This window comes from Mustela erminea, chromosome 3 (genome assembly GCF_009829155.1).
Source record: "Mustela erminea isolate mMusErm1 chromosome 3, mMusErm1.Pri, whole genome shotgun sequence".
Classification (NCBI taxonomy): domain Eukaryota; kingdom Metazoa; phylum Chordata; class Mammalia; order Carnivora; family Mustelidae; genus Mustela; species Mustela erminea.
The window spans coordinates 132,113,373-132,130,110 of record NC_045616.1 but is presented as its reverse complement, the minus strand read 5'-3'; the positions used below and the strand labels follow the sequence as shown (position 1 = coordinate 132,130,110).

The 16,738-nt window shown below is 36.7% G+C and overlaps 1 protein-coding gene across 4 annotated transcripts in view; it reads right to left on the bottom strand.

The window, feature by feature from the left end:
• MROH2B (maestro heat like repeat family member 2B) overlaps nt 1-16,738 on the bottom strand; it is a 66,025-nt gene that overhangs the window by 22,504 nt on the left and 26,783 nt on the right. For all 4 annotated transcript variants that reach the window (XR_004284214.1, XM_032337512.1, XM_032337511.1 and 1 more), the window contains 6 exons: nt 14,656-14,772; nt 8,150-8,257; nt 7,452-7,604; nt 4,815-4,841; nt 3,979-4,098; nt 3,687-3,766 (listed from right to left, as the gene is read on the bottom strand). Coding sequence is in view for 3 of the 4 variants with exons in the window: in XM_032337512.1 (XP_032193403.1) it covers nt 3,687-3,766; nt 3,979-4,098; nt 4,815-4,841; nt 7,452-7,604; nt 8,150-8,257; nt 14,656-14,772 (605 nt within the window). In the remaining variant the exon portion in view is untranslated. The remainder of the gene's footprint in view (nt 1-3,686; nt 3,767-3,978; nt 4,099-4,814; nt 4,842-7,451; nt 7,605-8,149; nt 8,258-14,655; nt 14,773-16,738) is intronic.

Here is a 16,738-nt window from a genome sequence, read left to right as displayed (position 1 = left end):
ATCAATAGAGAACACCCACATTTTTCTTTATGCCCCTTTGCAGCTCATCTCTTCCTTCACAATGGCCCAGGAAAACATTGATTGGTTTTCAGTCATTAGAGATCACTTTGCAAGTTCTATAGGTGTTTGGTCCAAAGGAGAGTAGCCACTAGCAACACGTTGTTATCCAACACCTGAGTGTGGCTAGTTTGAATTAAGACATGCTATAGTTCTAAAACACGCTGGATTGTGGAGAATTAGTGTGAAAAATCATGTAAAGTATCTCACTGCATTTTAAAATAACAAATACATGTTGAAAAGATGATCTACTGAATATATTAAGTGTAATTAATGAAGGAAAATAATTATTAAAATTACTTGGTCTCTTTTTTACTCTTTTAAAAGTGACTGCTAGAATATTTTAAACGACATATGTGACTTGCATTCTAGTTTTACTGGACAACACTGTGTTAGAGCCTAGTAATTCTAATTCATCTTCAAGATTTATTATTTGAGCTTCCTTCAAACTTCATTTATCTTTGTAAACACGGCAATCTGTGCCTTCCCTTACGTTGCTTCTTACTGCATTTTAGAGAAATTAGGTGCGTATGTCTTGCATCTATTTTACCTGGTAGGCAAGGCCATATTTTATTAATGATTATCCTTTTTAAATCTAGCTCCACACCTGATACGTGGATGACACTGAATAATATTTATTGAACCAAACTGTCAGCTTTTATAATCAAAAGTTCAGAGAGCACTTTTTTGCACAGAAGTGTTCACCAAAATATTACTGAAAACTGACAAATATATATAAAATATATAAAAACTGACAAAATATAATAAAAGGGGGTTGGTTAAGTAATATGAGACATACTATACAATAAGTTATTAAGCAGCCATTAAAAATGGTGTTTGTGTTGGCGCGCCTGGGTGGCTCAGTGGGTTAAAGCCTCTGCCTTCCGAGCAGGTCATTATCCCAGGGTCCTGGGATCCAGCCCCGCATCAGGCTCTCTGCTCAGCAGGGAGCCTGCTTCCTCCTCTCTCTCTCTCTGCCTACTTGTGATCTCTGTCTATCAAATAAAATGGGTAAAATCTTTTTTAAAAAATGGTGTTTGTGGGTTCCTGGGTGGCTCAGGTGGTTAAGCGACTGCCTTCGGCTCAGGTCGTGATCCTGGAGTCCCAGGATTGAGTCCCACATCAGGCTGCCTGCTTAGTAGGGAGTCTGCTTCTCCCGCTGACCTCTCTCCTCTCATGCTCTCTCTCTCTCTCAAATAAATAAATAAAATCTTTAAAAAAATGGTGTTTGTTACCTCAGTATAATAAAGGCCATATAAGAAAAGCCTATAGATAATATCTATCAATGGTCAATGACTGTAAATTATTCCCCTAAGATTTAGAGAAAAATCTAAGATCAGGAACAAGATAAAAATGCTTGTTTTTGCTACTTTTATTCAACATAATACTGGAAGTCCTATTCAGAGCTATAGGGCAAGAAAAAGAAATAAAATCCATCTATATTGGAAAAGAAGAAGTAAAACGATCTCTGTTTGCAGATGACATGATCTTACATGTAGAAAACCGTAAAGTTCACAAAAATTAAAATAAACAAATTGAATAATGTAGAATACAAAATCAGCATACACAAATCAGTTGTGTTTCTATACATTAACAATGAACAATCAAAAAGGAGATTAACAATTACATTTACCATAGAATCAAAATGAAAAAAATATTTAACCAAGGAAGCAGAAGACTGAAAACCGTAAAATGTTGTTAAAGGAAATTAAAGAAGATACAAATAAATGGAAAAACATCCTATGTTCATGGATTTGAGAACTTACTATTGTTAAGATACCCATATTACCCAAAACAGATTATAGATTTAAAGTAATCCCCATCAAAATCCTAATGGCAGCTTTTGTAGAAATAGGAAAATCCATCCTAAAATTCATATGAAATCTCAAGGGTATCCCAAATAGCCAAAATAATCTTGAAAAAGGACATAGTTAGTTTCCGTTTAGGTCATGATCTCAGGGTCTTGGGATTTGGCCTCAAGCTGGGCTCTGAGCTCAGTGGGTAGTCAGCTTGAGATTCTCTCTATCTCTCTCTCCCTCTGCCCCTCACCCTGCTCATGCATTCTCTCTCTAAAATTTAAAAAAAAAAAAACACCTTAAAAAAAAAGGAACCCAGAAAAAAACAAATGTTGGCAAAAATATGGAAAAATGAGAATCCTTATGCACTGATGATGGGAATGTAAAATGGTGTTACTCTTATAAAAAGCCGTATGGTGGTACCTCAAAAAAATAGAATTATTGTATAATACAGCAATCCTACTTTTGGGTATACTCAAAAGACTTGAAAGCAAGGTCTAGAAGAGATATTCATGGACCCCTTTGTTCATTAGTGTCACTATACACAGCAGTCAAAACATGAACACAACCCAAGCATCCATTGGATGAATGGGTTACCAAAATATAGCGTATACATTAAATGGAATATTATTCAGCCTTAAAAAGGAATGAAATTTTGACACATTTTCACATAGATGGACAATAAGAAATACTACATGATTCCATTAATATGAGGTTAAGTGAAGTATGTAATTCATAGAGACAGAAGGTAGAATGGTGGTTGCCAGCACTGGTGGGAGGAGGGAATGCAAAGTTGTTTAATGCATATAGAACTTTAGTTTTGCAAGATGGAAAGAATTCTTGAGGTTGATTGCACAACAATACAATTGTACTTAACACGACCAAAATATACACTTAGAAGTGGTTAAAATGATACATTTTATGGGCACTTTACCATGATGAAAATATATTCTTAAAACCATGGAAAAAACAATGTTGGTGACGAGTTGGTAATAATGGGGGAATATGTAAGATCAAGTGGGGAAAAAACAGGATGGATAGCTCTATGTAGAGTGGGATCTCAGGTCTGTACTTAGCATGAAGAATTAGGTATAAAGACTTGAAGGGCGTATCCAAAATGTTGAAAATAAGGGGTGACTTTTATTATTTTTTTAAAAAGTTTTTAGAGTTTCCAAGTTCTAACAATGAGTTTATATTACTTTTACTGCAGGGAGAAAATATTATTTTAAAAATTTGGTTAAAATCATTTCCTCCTGCAGGTTTAGTGCTACTAACCAACTAAAATATGATTAGGGCTTTCATAATTTTTAATAGGAATATTAAAATTTCCTTCTGCACAGAAACTTCAATTCTCATGTATCAATAAATGTGACTCCTCTGAGTAGTTCTTTATCCCTTTTAGTCTTTGAAGGGTTGGCCTCTCAGTCAGTCCTGTAAGTTTGAGAAGAGGGAATATTGGAGGGGGACACAAACCATGAGAGACTGTGAACTCTGAGAGACAAACTTAGGGTTTTGGAGAGAGGGGGTGGGGGAGTTGGGTGAGCCTGGTGGTGGGTATTAAGGAGGGAACATACTACATGGAGCACTGGATGTGGTGCATAAACAATGAATTTTTGAACACTGAAAAAAAATTAAATTTAAAAAAAAAGAGGGAAAAAGCCTCTATTTGGAAAAAAAAACAAACAAACCCAAACCCTACCAACCATTGATAAATTGTGTTCATTTGGGGGAGGGTACACTGGAGTATCCACTGATTGTTAAGTCATTTGATCAGAAAGAAGATCTTGGGGAGGAAATTTTTTTTTTTCAACGAGAGCAAGAAAACTTCTCTACCTGAGGTATCTGATGGCGATTAAGGCTTTCCACCGAACAGGGCTAGCTAGGGAGTCCAGGGGCTCATCCCTGATGAAGTCCTGCAACACAAAGGGGTGAAATATTCTAGAAAGGATGTGGGGAGTTTCCAGATGCAGCTGCAGCCCCATTGGACTGCTGGGTGCCCTTGGTCCATATAATGGGAGAGATCTGTTACCTGGAACTGGTGCATTGTACCCGTTTAAAAAAGACAGCTCTGACTCTTGGAAACAGACTTTTCAAGACCTTGCCCATGTCCTCTCTGCACACTTACCAGCATGTAACCCAGCAGCACCTCTTTGTAGGAGAACTTGAATCCCTGATCCTCAGCATCGTGGACAGCAATACCAATCTCAGTGACAGTTCTTGTGAAACTCATTTGCAGATCCATGTCCTAAAGCAAAATGATTCACAGTGTAAACCAAAGTCCTGGGTTTCATACTTGGTTCTATAAACTCAGTTCTTGACCTAGGGTTGAACTTTGTGCCCAGAGAGAAATGGGAATCTCTCTTCTTTAGCTATTTCTACCTCAGTCTAGGGTCAAAGTTGCAGGGAAGTTAAAAACCAAGGTCAAATTCTACTCTCACTCCCCACCCTTGTCCCCCAAAGATTGAGGTTATCTACAGCAGTGCTTTCAAACATTTTGAACCATTATCTACACAAACTGTAAGCAACAGTTTACAAGTCCACTCTGTATTTACATGCAATATATATATATGTGAACATATATGTATAATAACTGAAATGAAAGTTTTATGATACTTCTTGTTGCTAAATGTAATGTACTCTTCTATTTCTCTTATTTCACCACAAAAGTTTGCTGGTTGTGATCTGTTCGAGCTGTTAGATTGATTTTATGGTCTTCTGGTGGGTCATAGTGCATGGTTCTAAGAACACTGCTCCAGGTTCAGTACAGCTCTCAAACCACCTAGAACCAAATATAGCTCTCTGTTCTGTCTTAGATTAGGCTCAGGGATCCTGGCTTCAGGATCAGATTGATTAGTCATATATCAGGATCCTTTCCTCTGGAATCAAACCAAGAGGACACCTGTGCTACTGCATTACCAGGAAGCATGCTATGTATTCAAGTATATCAAATATATTGCATACCTTGCTCATCACAGACACGCCCAGAACCTGAAAAACCAAAGGCAAAAGCAGATACTAGAGCAGCAGTTAGAGTTCCCTCCTCCAGGAAAAAGACCCACCCCCAACCTGAAAACAACAGCTAAGCAGGACACTGAGTCTCCCTAAAGGGCCGGGGCTGTTTGCATCCTCCCCCATTTCCAAAGAGAGACCCTGTACATTGACAGACTTTTCCCCCAGGGAAGTCTAATCTATAGAAAGCAGCAGAAAGAAATCAAGCCTTTGGGTTTCAAGCCTTATGATTTAAAGAGGTTCTACTAGACTTTGGTAAGAAGAAGAGTAGAGACTCTTGGCAGAAGGAGCAGTGAAAAGCTGTAAAATGGAAGTTAATAGGGCAGCTGACTTTGGAACTGGGATACAGTCAGTTCTGCTGGGATGCTTGCCTTGAAAAAGGAAATCTGTCTCATTGAAACTGATATGTGAATACTTCTAGTATATTCTAAATTTTGTGTTTGCTTATGCACAGTTTTGTCCATGACAGAAGAAGGTGAGCTAGTTGAACGGACTCGTGTAGGAATGGTCACACGAACACCTCAAACATGTCAGTTGATTCAGTTTACCGTGTTATGAGCTGCTTCCCATTCAAATCTGACATTCTAGCTGATTTCAGATGACCTTTCTTCCCATCAGCATTTCACAATAACTCATCACTTTCCCAAGTGAATTCAGGTGTTTTTCAAGAAAAGTGCCATATATATATATATATATATATATATATATATATATATGGTATATATATATAATATATATATATAATATATATATTTTTTGTAGTGTTTCTGTATGTCTTAGATGTTTTTTCAAGAAAAGTGCCATATATATATATAATATATATATATAACATATATATATATTTTATATATATATATATTTTTTTTTGTAGTGTTTCTGTATGTCTTAGATGGTCTTCAAAATTAGATGCTGGGGCACCTGGGTGGCTCAGTCTGTTAAGCATCTGCCTTAGGATCAGATCATGATTCCAGGCGCCTGGGATCAAGTCCTGTGTTGGGCTCTCTGCTCCATGGGGAGCCTGCCTTTCCTTCTCCACCCCCCAACACCCTGCTCATGCTCTCTCTAGCTATCTCTCTCTCAAATAAAAAAGTAAAATATTTTAAAAAATAAAATCAGATTCATATTTTTTATATGTCATTGGTGGGGTTTTTGAATGTTGTGCCCCTCCCCCATTTTCTTCATAATCCCTGTGTTTTTTCTTCTTCTGTCTTGTGTATATGTTGTGCTATGGAAGAATTGACTGTACCTTGAAAGTGTACAGTCATCCTTATCTAAAACATCTATATCTTGCTTCCTCTTGTCTTTTTATCATAATTTGCCTCAATGATTGACTAAAACTAATGTAACACAAACCATCTTTTTCAATTATGTTTTGCTTATTAAATTTTGGGTACATCAGAATCACCTTTTGGGGGGCATATTAAAAATACAGATTCAGAGATCCATCTCTGAAGACTGGGATTCATTAGGGATCTCTGTCTTTAACAGGGTTCTAGGTCATTCTCAGACAACTGAAGTGTGAGGATCACTGTCCTATTCCCTCCCACTAGCATGTACTTATATCTGTGATATCACAAGTTCCTTATGATTCCATTCTTATCACATACACACATGAATACATGTCAAGAACAGAGTTATCAAACAGGTGGGGTGTGGAGAGCAAGAAGTGGAGATAAGGGAGCATAAGGTACAATCTATAACATCAAGGTGTTGACAATCTAATGGGGGAGCAGATGTGCACATAATCAGTAAAAGCTTCCGGATGGATAAGAATCACTTCTAAATCTCTTAAAAATACAGATGTCAGATTCCAACCCAGACCTACAGAATCAATCTCCCTGAGAAATGGCTCTGGGAAGCTGTATTTCAAACTTGAACCCAGGGTGATTTTTAGGTGGCTAACCTGGTGCTACTCAGCAAAATGGCCAAGTTGACAATATATCTAAAGCACTTTATTAAATATATAAGAAGTACTACAGGGGACAGAAAGGATCAGATGAATTCCAATTCAGTTGTGGGGTTCTGAGGCAGGAATATTCCTGGCATGTTTGAGGAACATGGAGGACAGTCAGGGTGACTGGTATGAATGTGTGTGTTGGCCGGGGTGTGAAATGGTACAGCATAGGTAGGTTAATTCATGATGTATTTTTATTTGTTTAAAAATACATGTATTGCACTTCTTATTTGTGAGGCATTGTTTTGGGTGGTTTATCTATACCACGTAAAAAGTTACACAACCACCATTAGTAACATTTCAGAGACTATAACAGAGAAGTAATGAAATAGCTGCTCTAAAGTGTACTGAAGTAATTATTTTAAGTTCAAACTTGGGAGAGAACACTATGGGTACTTGATCTAGGAAGGTATCATAGGCCATGAACTACCCAAGGCCTTAGAAAAGAAACAAATTACCTGACCCTGTTTCATAATGAATTTTTCTGTTCTGTTCTGTTCTCATCTTCCAAACATACCAGATGCCATCTTGCCTTTGGCCTGTATCCTTTGAGCATGAATATTCCCAAGAGGTGAGCCCCTCCAAGGTTTGGGACCCCTAGCCTGGAAATCGAGGCACCCTGTGCTCACCGTTACCTGAGAGCACTGGCCATAAAGAAAGAGGACTTGGGAAACAATGTCTTGATCAAGCCTGGTGAGGAGTTGACCCTTGGGAGCATGGAGGGCCACGGTGCCATAGATTACCATGACATCAGTCTTGGTCAGGCTCTTTTTCCCAGAAAAAATACCCTGAAAGAGAGACATGAAAGCTATGACTGAAGGTGTTTCCTTTCCTCCATGTTGCTTCCTAATTCTACGAACCACTACAGGGTTTAAGAAATGGGACTGGGATGATGAAAATTAGTTTAAAACTGATATTCTTGCTTGTCAAATTTAAACACCTGGGACTGTGTTGTGGCTCTCTTGGGCTTTAAAAGAGATCCCTGTGAGAAAGCTTGGGTTATTTTTTATTTATTAAATCCCTTTTCTTCAGGGGTAGTGCAGTGTACATAGTGGAAACTGACCATGAGGCCTGAATGGCTGGTAGAGGGACAAACCGAGGCACACAAAGAACTCATTAGGACCTTCCAGGTCAGCACTAGTGACAAAAACTGGAGGAGACCTGTTAGACATCTGGTCATTCTATAGGGTCCAAGCTTGGGCAGTTCTCACCTGAAATAAAGACCTGGGGACAGGGACAAGTATGATATGGAAAAGGATGTTCACTGAAGGAATCAGTGTGTTTTCCCCTTGCTGTGACCAAAAGCTTTGGAAGAGAAGGTTAGTCTTTTTACCTTACATCGATTCATGAAAAACTTTTCCCGATCTTGGAATGTTTTAAGAACTTTTAAAACAGTATCCAAGTGGCTCTCAGCACAGTATCCTAAAATAGATGTTATTCCCTAAAGTCAGAAAAAATAGGAATTTTGAGTTTAACCATTCATTTATTCAAAAAATATTTATGGAGCACCTGTTATTTGTCAGGCACTCTTCTAGGTGCTTGGGACGCAACAGTGAACACACACCAAACTCCCCATCCTTGTGGTGCACACAACCAGGGGAAGTGACAGGGAAGTAGCATTAAATAAACACATAGATTCAGTAAACATGTAAATATATAGTACTTTGAGGGTGATACATGCTATGGAGTTATGGGAAACAAGGAAAGAGAATGCTGCAGTTTAGGGGGAGTTCTCAATTAAATAGGGCAGTTGGAGAAGGCTTCATTAACAGGGGTGACATTGAGCAGTGTTCTGAAATATATGAGGGAGCAAGTCATTGGACTGTGTGGGAAGGAGAGTTTCAAACAAGATGGGGAAAAAGGTGTTAAAAAAATTGCCAAGAGCAATAAGATAATAGAACATCTGACAAGGAGAAAATAAATAACACAATAAAAAAACAGTTTCAAAAATTCAGTAAGTCTAGTGGTTTCTGAACATTTAATATAAAAAAAAGGATTGTGTAAATATCTCAAAATTTCTGAGGAGAATGTATAGCAAAATATACTATAGGGTTTTTTTTTTTTATACTAGGTGGTCTTTATTAGCCCTGGTAATTTTTCTTTTAATTTATTTTTTATTTTTTAAATACATACACTCATTTTCTCCACATTTGCAAACATTGTGCAGCCTAGCCAGGGTAGGGAATGGCAAAAGGGCTTTGAAAAAGCTCCCCACGTTAGGCTTATGTTTTCTCTAGGTTGAAAATCCATGGTATTTAAGGTTATTTTCAGGTTGTAAAGTCAATGATTTTGAAGTTTATAATCATATGTTTAAGTTAAAAAGTCAAAATATGTCAAAAATATTTATTAAGGATAATTGAAATTAATTTTGCAATATTTTTACAAATCTGATTAAATAAATGAAATATTAATATGAGGATGCTGGTTCAATATTCAAAAATCAGTCAACATGATACACCATATCAACAAAGGGGTAAAAACCATATAATCATTTCAATAGATGCAGAAAAAACATTTGACAAAGCACAACATCCATTCATGATAAAATCCCTCAGCGAGGTTGTTTAGAGGGAACATACCTCAACATAATAAGACCATATATGAAAAACCCACAGCTAATAACATACTCAATGGTGAAAAACTGAGAGCCTTCCCCCTAAGATCAGGAACAAGATAGGAATGTTCACTCTCACCACTCTCACCACTCTCACTTTTATTCAACAAAGTACTAGAAATCCTAACCACAGCAATCAGGCAAGAAAAAGAAATAAAATGCACCCAAGTTGATACGAAAGCAGTGAAACCTTCACCATTTGCAGATGATATGATATTATGTATAGAAAGTCCTAAAGATTACCAAAAACCTAGTAGAACTGATAAATACATTCAGTAAGGTCACAGGATACAAAATTGGTATACAGAAATTGGTATATTTTTGTACAGTGATAATGAAATAGCAGAAAGAGAAACTAAGGAGAGGATTATGCTAAGTGAAATAAGTCAAGCAGAGAAAGACAATTACCATATAGTTTCATTCATATGTGGAACATAAGGAATAACACAAGGGCCACAGGGGAAGGGAGGGAAAACTGAATGGGAAGAAACCAGAGAGGGAGACAAACCATGAGAGACTGGACTCTGGGAACTGAACTGAGGGTTACAGAAGGGAAGGGGCTTAGGGGATGAGGTAATTGGGTGATGGGTATTAATGAGGGCAGGGATTGTGATGAGTACTGGGTGTTATATGCAACTAAGTAATCGTTGAACACTACATCAAAAACTAATGAGGTACTTTATGTTGGCTAACTGAACATAATAATAAAAATAAAAAGAAATTAAGAAAATAATCCCATTTATGATTGCACCAGAAATAATAAAATTATTATATTAACTATACTTAATTAATAACTATACTACAGTTATTGACTTAGTTAATATAGTAATTAACTTAGTTAATATAGTAATTAACTTAGTTAAGTATAGTTAATTATATTTAGTCATTAACTATACTTAGTTATTAACTAAAACTTTAATAAACTTGACTAAGGAGGTGAAAGACTTGTACTCTGAAAACTAAAACATTGTTGAAAGAAGTTGAAGATGACACAAATGGGAAGCTATTCATGTTCATGGGTTGAAAGAACAAATATTGTTAAAATGTCCATACTACCCAAAGTATTCTACAGACTTAGTGAAATCCTTATTAAAACACCAACAGCATTTTTCACAGAACTAGAACAAATAATCTTAAAATTTGCATGGAACCACAAAACAATGGGCAAGAACAATCTTAAAAAAGAAGAATAAAACTGGAGGTATCACAATTCCAGATTTCAAGTTATACTACAAAGCTGTAGTAATCAAACAGTATGGTATTGGCACAAATATATTCAAATAGAGACATGATTATAAGGTCAATTAATCTTTTGACAAAGGAGGAAAGAATGGTGGTGGAACAACTAGAAAGCTACATATAAAAGAATGAAACTGGACCACTTTCTTACACCATACACAAAAATAACCCAAGATGGATTAAAGACTTAAATGTGGGCCTTGAAACTATAAAAATCCTAGAAAAAAAAGAGCAAAGGCAATAGTTTCTCTGATATTGGCCTTAGCATTTTCTGCCTATGCCTCCTGAGGCAAGGGAAACAAATGCAAAAATAAACTATTAGGACTACATAAAAATAAAAATTTCTACACAACAAAGGAAAGCATCAATACAACTAAAAGACAACCCACAGAATGGGAGAAGATATTAGCGAATGACATATCTGATAAGGGGTTATTATCCAAAATATATAAGGAACTTATAGAACTCAACAACCAAAAAACAGATATCCAATTAAAAATGGACAAAAGTCATGAACAGACATTTCTGCAAAGACATACAGATGATCAACAGACACATGAAATGATGTTCAACATCACTCATCAATAGTAAGGGAAGTGCAAAGCAAAACTATAATGTGATACCACCTCACACCTATCAGATGACAAAAATCACAACCACAAGAAACAAGAGTTGGCAAGAATGTGGAGAAAGGGGAACCCTCTTACATTGTCGATGGGAATGCAATTGGTGCAGTTACTCCGAAAAACAGTATGGAGTTTCCTCAAAAAGTTAAAAATAGAAGTACCCCATGACCCAGCAATTGCACTACTGGGTGTTTATCCAAAGGATACAAAAACATAGATTTGAAGGGACACACCACTCTGATGTTTATAGCATCATTATCAACAGTAGCTAAGTTATGGAAAGAGCCCAAATGTCCATTGACTGATGAATGGTTAAAGAAGATGTATTATAATATTTACTTAACCACAGAAAGAAGGAAATCTTCCCATTTGCAATGATGTGGATGGAACTAGAGTGTATTATGCTAAGTGAAACAAGTCTATCAGAAAAAGACAAATACCATATGATTTCACTCATACATGGAATTCAAGAAATAAAACAGATGAACATATGAGAAGAAGAAAAAGAGAGAGGGAAACAAATCATAAGAGACTCGTAATGACAGAGAACAAACTGAGGGTTGATGGAGGGAGGTAAGTAGGGGATGGGTTAAATGAGTATTGTGATGAGTATTTGGTGTTACATGTAAGTGATTAATCACTCAATTCTACACCTGAAACCAATTTTACCATATGTGTTAACCAACTAGAATTTAAATAAAAACTTGAAAAGAAAAAAAAAGAGAAAAAAATAACAACATACTAAGTAAAAAGTAAGAAGTTAGAACTTCTGCTAAAATCCATCCATCAATGATATGAAAGATAACAAACAGCCCTTTTCTTTTTTTTTAAATTTATTTATTTATTTTATTATTTTTTTTTTTAAAGATTTTGTTTATTTATTTGACAGAGAGAAATCACAAGTAGATGGAGAGGCAGGCAGAGAGAGAGAGGGAAGCAGGCTCCCTGCTGAGCAGAGAGCCCGATGCGGGACTGGATCCCAGGACCCTGAGATCATGACCTGAGCCGAAGGCAGCGGCTTAACCCACTGAGCCACCCAGGCGCCCTTAAATTTATTTTTATTTATTTTTTAAAGATTTTTATTTATTTATTTGTCAGAGAGAGAGAGCGAGAGCGAGCGCGAGCACAGGCAGACAGAGCGGAAGGCAGAATCAGAGGGAGAAGCAGGCTCCCTGCGGAGCAAGGAGCCCGATGTGGGACTCGATCCCAGGATGCTGGGATCATGACCTGAGCCGAAGGCAGCTGCTTAACCGACTGAGCCACCCAGGCGTCCCACAAACAGTCCTTTTCTGAATATAGTTTCACAGTAGCTACACTCTATTGCACTTTTAGCAAAGAATCATTATCCAATTAGAGTTGGATACAAAAGTTGTTTCCTGAAAACTTTTCACATTAACATCAAACAGAACCCATTGCTTGATAAAAAATGTCTGGAAAGCAAAACATTTTAACTCTTCCCAACTCCTCCCCCACCCACATATATTCAGATATAGAATTTGGAAAATATAAATCAAAGAAAATTAATAAAAAACCAAAATCATCCAGAATCTTCCACCCAAACATAATGACTATTAAATATTTTGGAATATTACCTTCAAGTTTTTATAATTATAAAAATTAGGATCATTTTCTATATTCAGCTTTGTATCCTCATGTTTTTCATTTAATATTAAAAGTACTTTTCCATATTGCTAAACAATTTTCAAAAACATGACTTCTGATGATTGTGTAGTATTCCATGGATGATACACCATATTTATTATAACCCTCCCTTCACTGTTGGACACTTCCACTATAATAAATAATGCTGTGATCAATAAATGTCTAAATCAAAATTTAAAAAAAAGGAAAACAGAACTACCCTATGATCCACTAATAGCACTACTGGGTATTTTTCCAAAGAATACAAAAACACTAATTTGAAAGGATATATGTACCCTTATGTTTATAGCAGCTGTATCTATAATAGCTAAATTATGGAAGCAGCCCAAGTGTCCATTCGTAGATGAACAGATAAAGAAGTTGTGGGGAATAAATATATATGTATATATATATATATATATATATATATACATATATAATGAAATGCTACTCAGCTATAAAAAAAAGAATGAAATCTTGCAAATTTGCAACAACATGGATGGAGCTAGCAAGTATAATACTAAGTGAAATAAGTCAGTCAGAGAAAGACAAACACCATATCTTTTCACCCAAATGTAGAACTTAAGAAGCAAAACAAAACAAATGAACAAATGAACCAAGAGGGAAAAAAGAGAGAGGGAGAGAGAGAGACAAACCAAAAAAAAGACTCTTCACTATAGAGAACAAACTAAAGGCTACCAGAGGGGAGGTTGGCCATCTCTATGTCCTCTTTGAAAAAATGTCTATTCATGTCTTCTGCCTATTTTGTAACTGGATTATTTGTGTTTTGGGGTATTGAGGGTGTTGAGTTCTGTAAGTTCTTTATATATTTTGGATACTAACCCATTACCAGTTATGTTATTTGCAAATATCTTCTCCCATTCTGTAGATTGCTTTTTAGTTTTCTTGACTGTTCCCTTCACTGTGCAGAAGCTTTTCATTCTGATGAAGCCCTAAAGTGTATTTTTGCGTTTGTTGTCCTTGCCTCAGGAGGCATATCTGGTAAGAAGTTTCTACAGCTTATGTCAAAGAGGTTACTGGTTGTGTTCTCTTCTAGGATTTTAATGGTTTCCTGTCTCACATTTAGGTCTTTAATTCATTTTGAATTTATTTTGTGTATGGTGTAAAAAAAAAAATGGTCTACTTTTATTCTTTTGCATGTTGCTGTCCAGTTTTCCCAACACCATTTTTCCAAGAAACTGTCTTTTTTCTATTGGATATTTTTTCTTCTTTGTCAAAGATTAATAGATCATATAATTGTGGGTAGACAATTCTGTTCTATTGATGTGTGTGTGGTCTATTCTTGTGTCAATACCCTACTGTCTTCAGCACTACAGCTTTATAATATAACTTGAAGTCTGAAAATTGTGATACCTCCAGCTTTGCTTTTCTTTTTTAAGATTGCTTTGGCTGTTTGGGATCTTTTGTGGTTCTATAGGTAAAGGGGTTTAAGAGTACACATCATGATGAGCACTACGTTATACACTTGAAACTAATATAACACTGTATGATAAATATACTGGAATTAAAATAAAAAAATAATGAAGCATTGACATTTAAACAGGGAAGCACCATTTTTCTGACAAATTCTGTTGGATTATTTTGAATGTATCCATGGATTCTTGGTAAGTAAGACATTGTCATAAGACCTGCCAGTGGCTTTCCGGATGGAATTAATTACCATCATCATAAGAGGACATTGAGAGAAAGGGGTCCCACCTGTCGCTGATCCCCCAGTTGGTTGGGAGCAATCAGAAATTCCTTAATCTGTGAGCTTACAAAGTCTATATCTTGGCAGGATGCTAAGGTGGTTCCCAAGGCTTTCCAAAGGAATTTCTAGAAGACAAAAGATAAGCAACAGCATGTTAAAGATTGGAAAGAAAAACTCCAATGAAAATTAGAAAGTGTTAAAACAGTCATCCAAAGGAAGGAAATTTAGCTACTTAATAAACATGTACTTCTAGTATTATCTCTTCCTGAAAGTATTTTCTCCCCCCCACCCCTCCCCGGCAAGACTGTCCTTACCAGTGCTCTTTCCTATTCCTCTAGGCCTTATGCTGAGCCATGATAATACCTTTTACTCTCTATTGTAACGTTCACTTTTCTTGTTTGTCTTTGGGCTCAGCATTTCAGTTCTCCACAACAGAGGGTTTTATGGTCACTCTCAGTGTATAGTCCCTGGTAGCTAATAAATGTTCAACAAATGATTTTAGATACACATGGGAATGAAAATAAGATTATTTGAAGATGATGTCATCAGATATTCTCAACCTCCGAAGTATATCAACTTATTTTATTTAGGAAATTTAACCTATAATAGTTTTAAAAATAATACTTTGCCATCTCTACTATTATCTCTCTCTCAGGAGTAGGGTGAGTTGTCCAGAAGTGCTATAGCATGGTGTTCAGGTGAAGGAGAAATGCCATACAGGAATGTTTACATACATGTTGTGTCTTTAGTAAGGGACTCTGAGTGAATTGGGGAAGGAAAACTCCCAATGAAAGAACACTGACAAGAGAGTATGTGGGAAATCATTCTGTGGCTTCCACATCCCTTAGAGTTGGTGAGAATGTTGGATTCATTAAGCAAGCCCCAATATGGATACCTCTGTAATATCCAGATGGAGAAAAGGTGAGCAGAACAGACATGGCTTCCTCTTCTCTTTCATTACAAGCCATACAAGATTTAGAAGTAAGGCTGAGGGAACGGGGTAGCACAAGAGTGGCATCTGTTTAAACACCACAACATATGCCTGGATGTAAATACGTGTTTGTACATGTGTGTATACATGTGTGTGTTACATATAGAAAAGATCTATAGTAAGATACAAGGAAAATATTTACAAGAGAAGATACTTGCCATATGGCTAGAAAAATGAGGTCATGAAGTCCTAGTTTGTTTTCTTTTTTTAAAAATTTTTAAATTTTTTTAAAATTTCTTTTCAGCATAACAGTATTCGTTGTTTTTGCACCACACCCAGCGCTCCATGCAATCCGTGCCCTCTCTAATACATACCACCTGGTTCCCCCAAACTCCCACCCTCACCCCTTCAAAACCCTCAGACTGTTTTTCAGAGTCCATAGTCTCTCATGGTTCACCTAATTTGTTTTCTAAGACTCAAATCATTTGTAGCTGTATAATATCAGATTGTCATCTCCTTATTTAAAATGTCCATCTGGTCACACACAGGAGAAAAAATTGGCCAGGTGCAGGCTTATTCCAAGGACTCTGCAGGACTTAAAGGATTATAGTGGTTGAGTGGTCATTATGGATCAGAAGGAATCTATGGCACAGGAGGAAAGGAAAACCTGGTAGCCACCAGTAGAGTTCAGTTAGTCCATTCAGGAGAAATTGTACAGATCAGTGCAGCTAGGGGTGAGCAGTGTGCATGAGGTAACAGAACAGGAGGAACAACTGCCCGGATAAGAACCTGATGAGGCAGCACCCATTGCACTCTTGGATTTCCAGGCAAAAGGCCTCCATGACAATGTAAACTATGATGAGAAAAACTGTGTACTGCACAGGAGTAAATATTAATTAGGGTTAAAGTTGCTAGAGTCTGTTTAACTCCACCTTGGAGGAAGTACAAGAGAGAGTCTGGAAAAGTCCTATGTCGCAGGAAAAAATCCCAGTGTTATGAAGGGGACTTTTGTGTAAAGAGTTGGCCTCAGTGCCTCCCCTTCCCCCGTACTGATGAGCTGTTGCTTCTCTGCTGATGTTGGTCAGATTCAGTGTATCGTGCATTCCTTTGAGACTTGGAGAGGAATTTCTGAAATCAGGAACCCAGAACTGGGAAAAAAT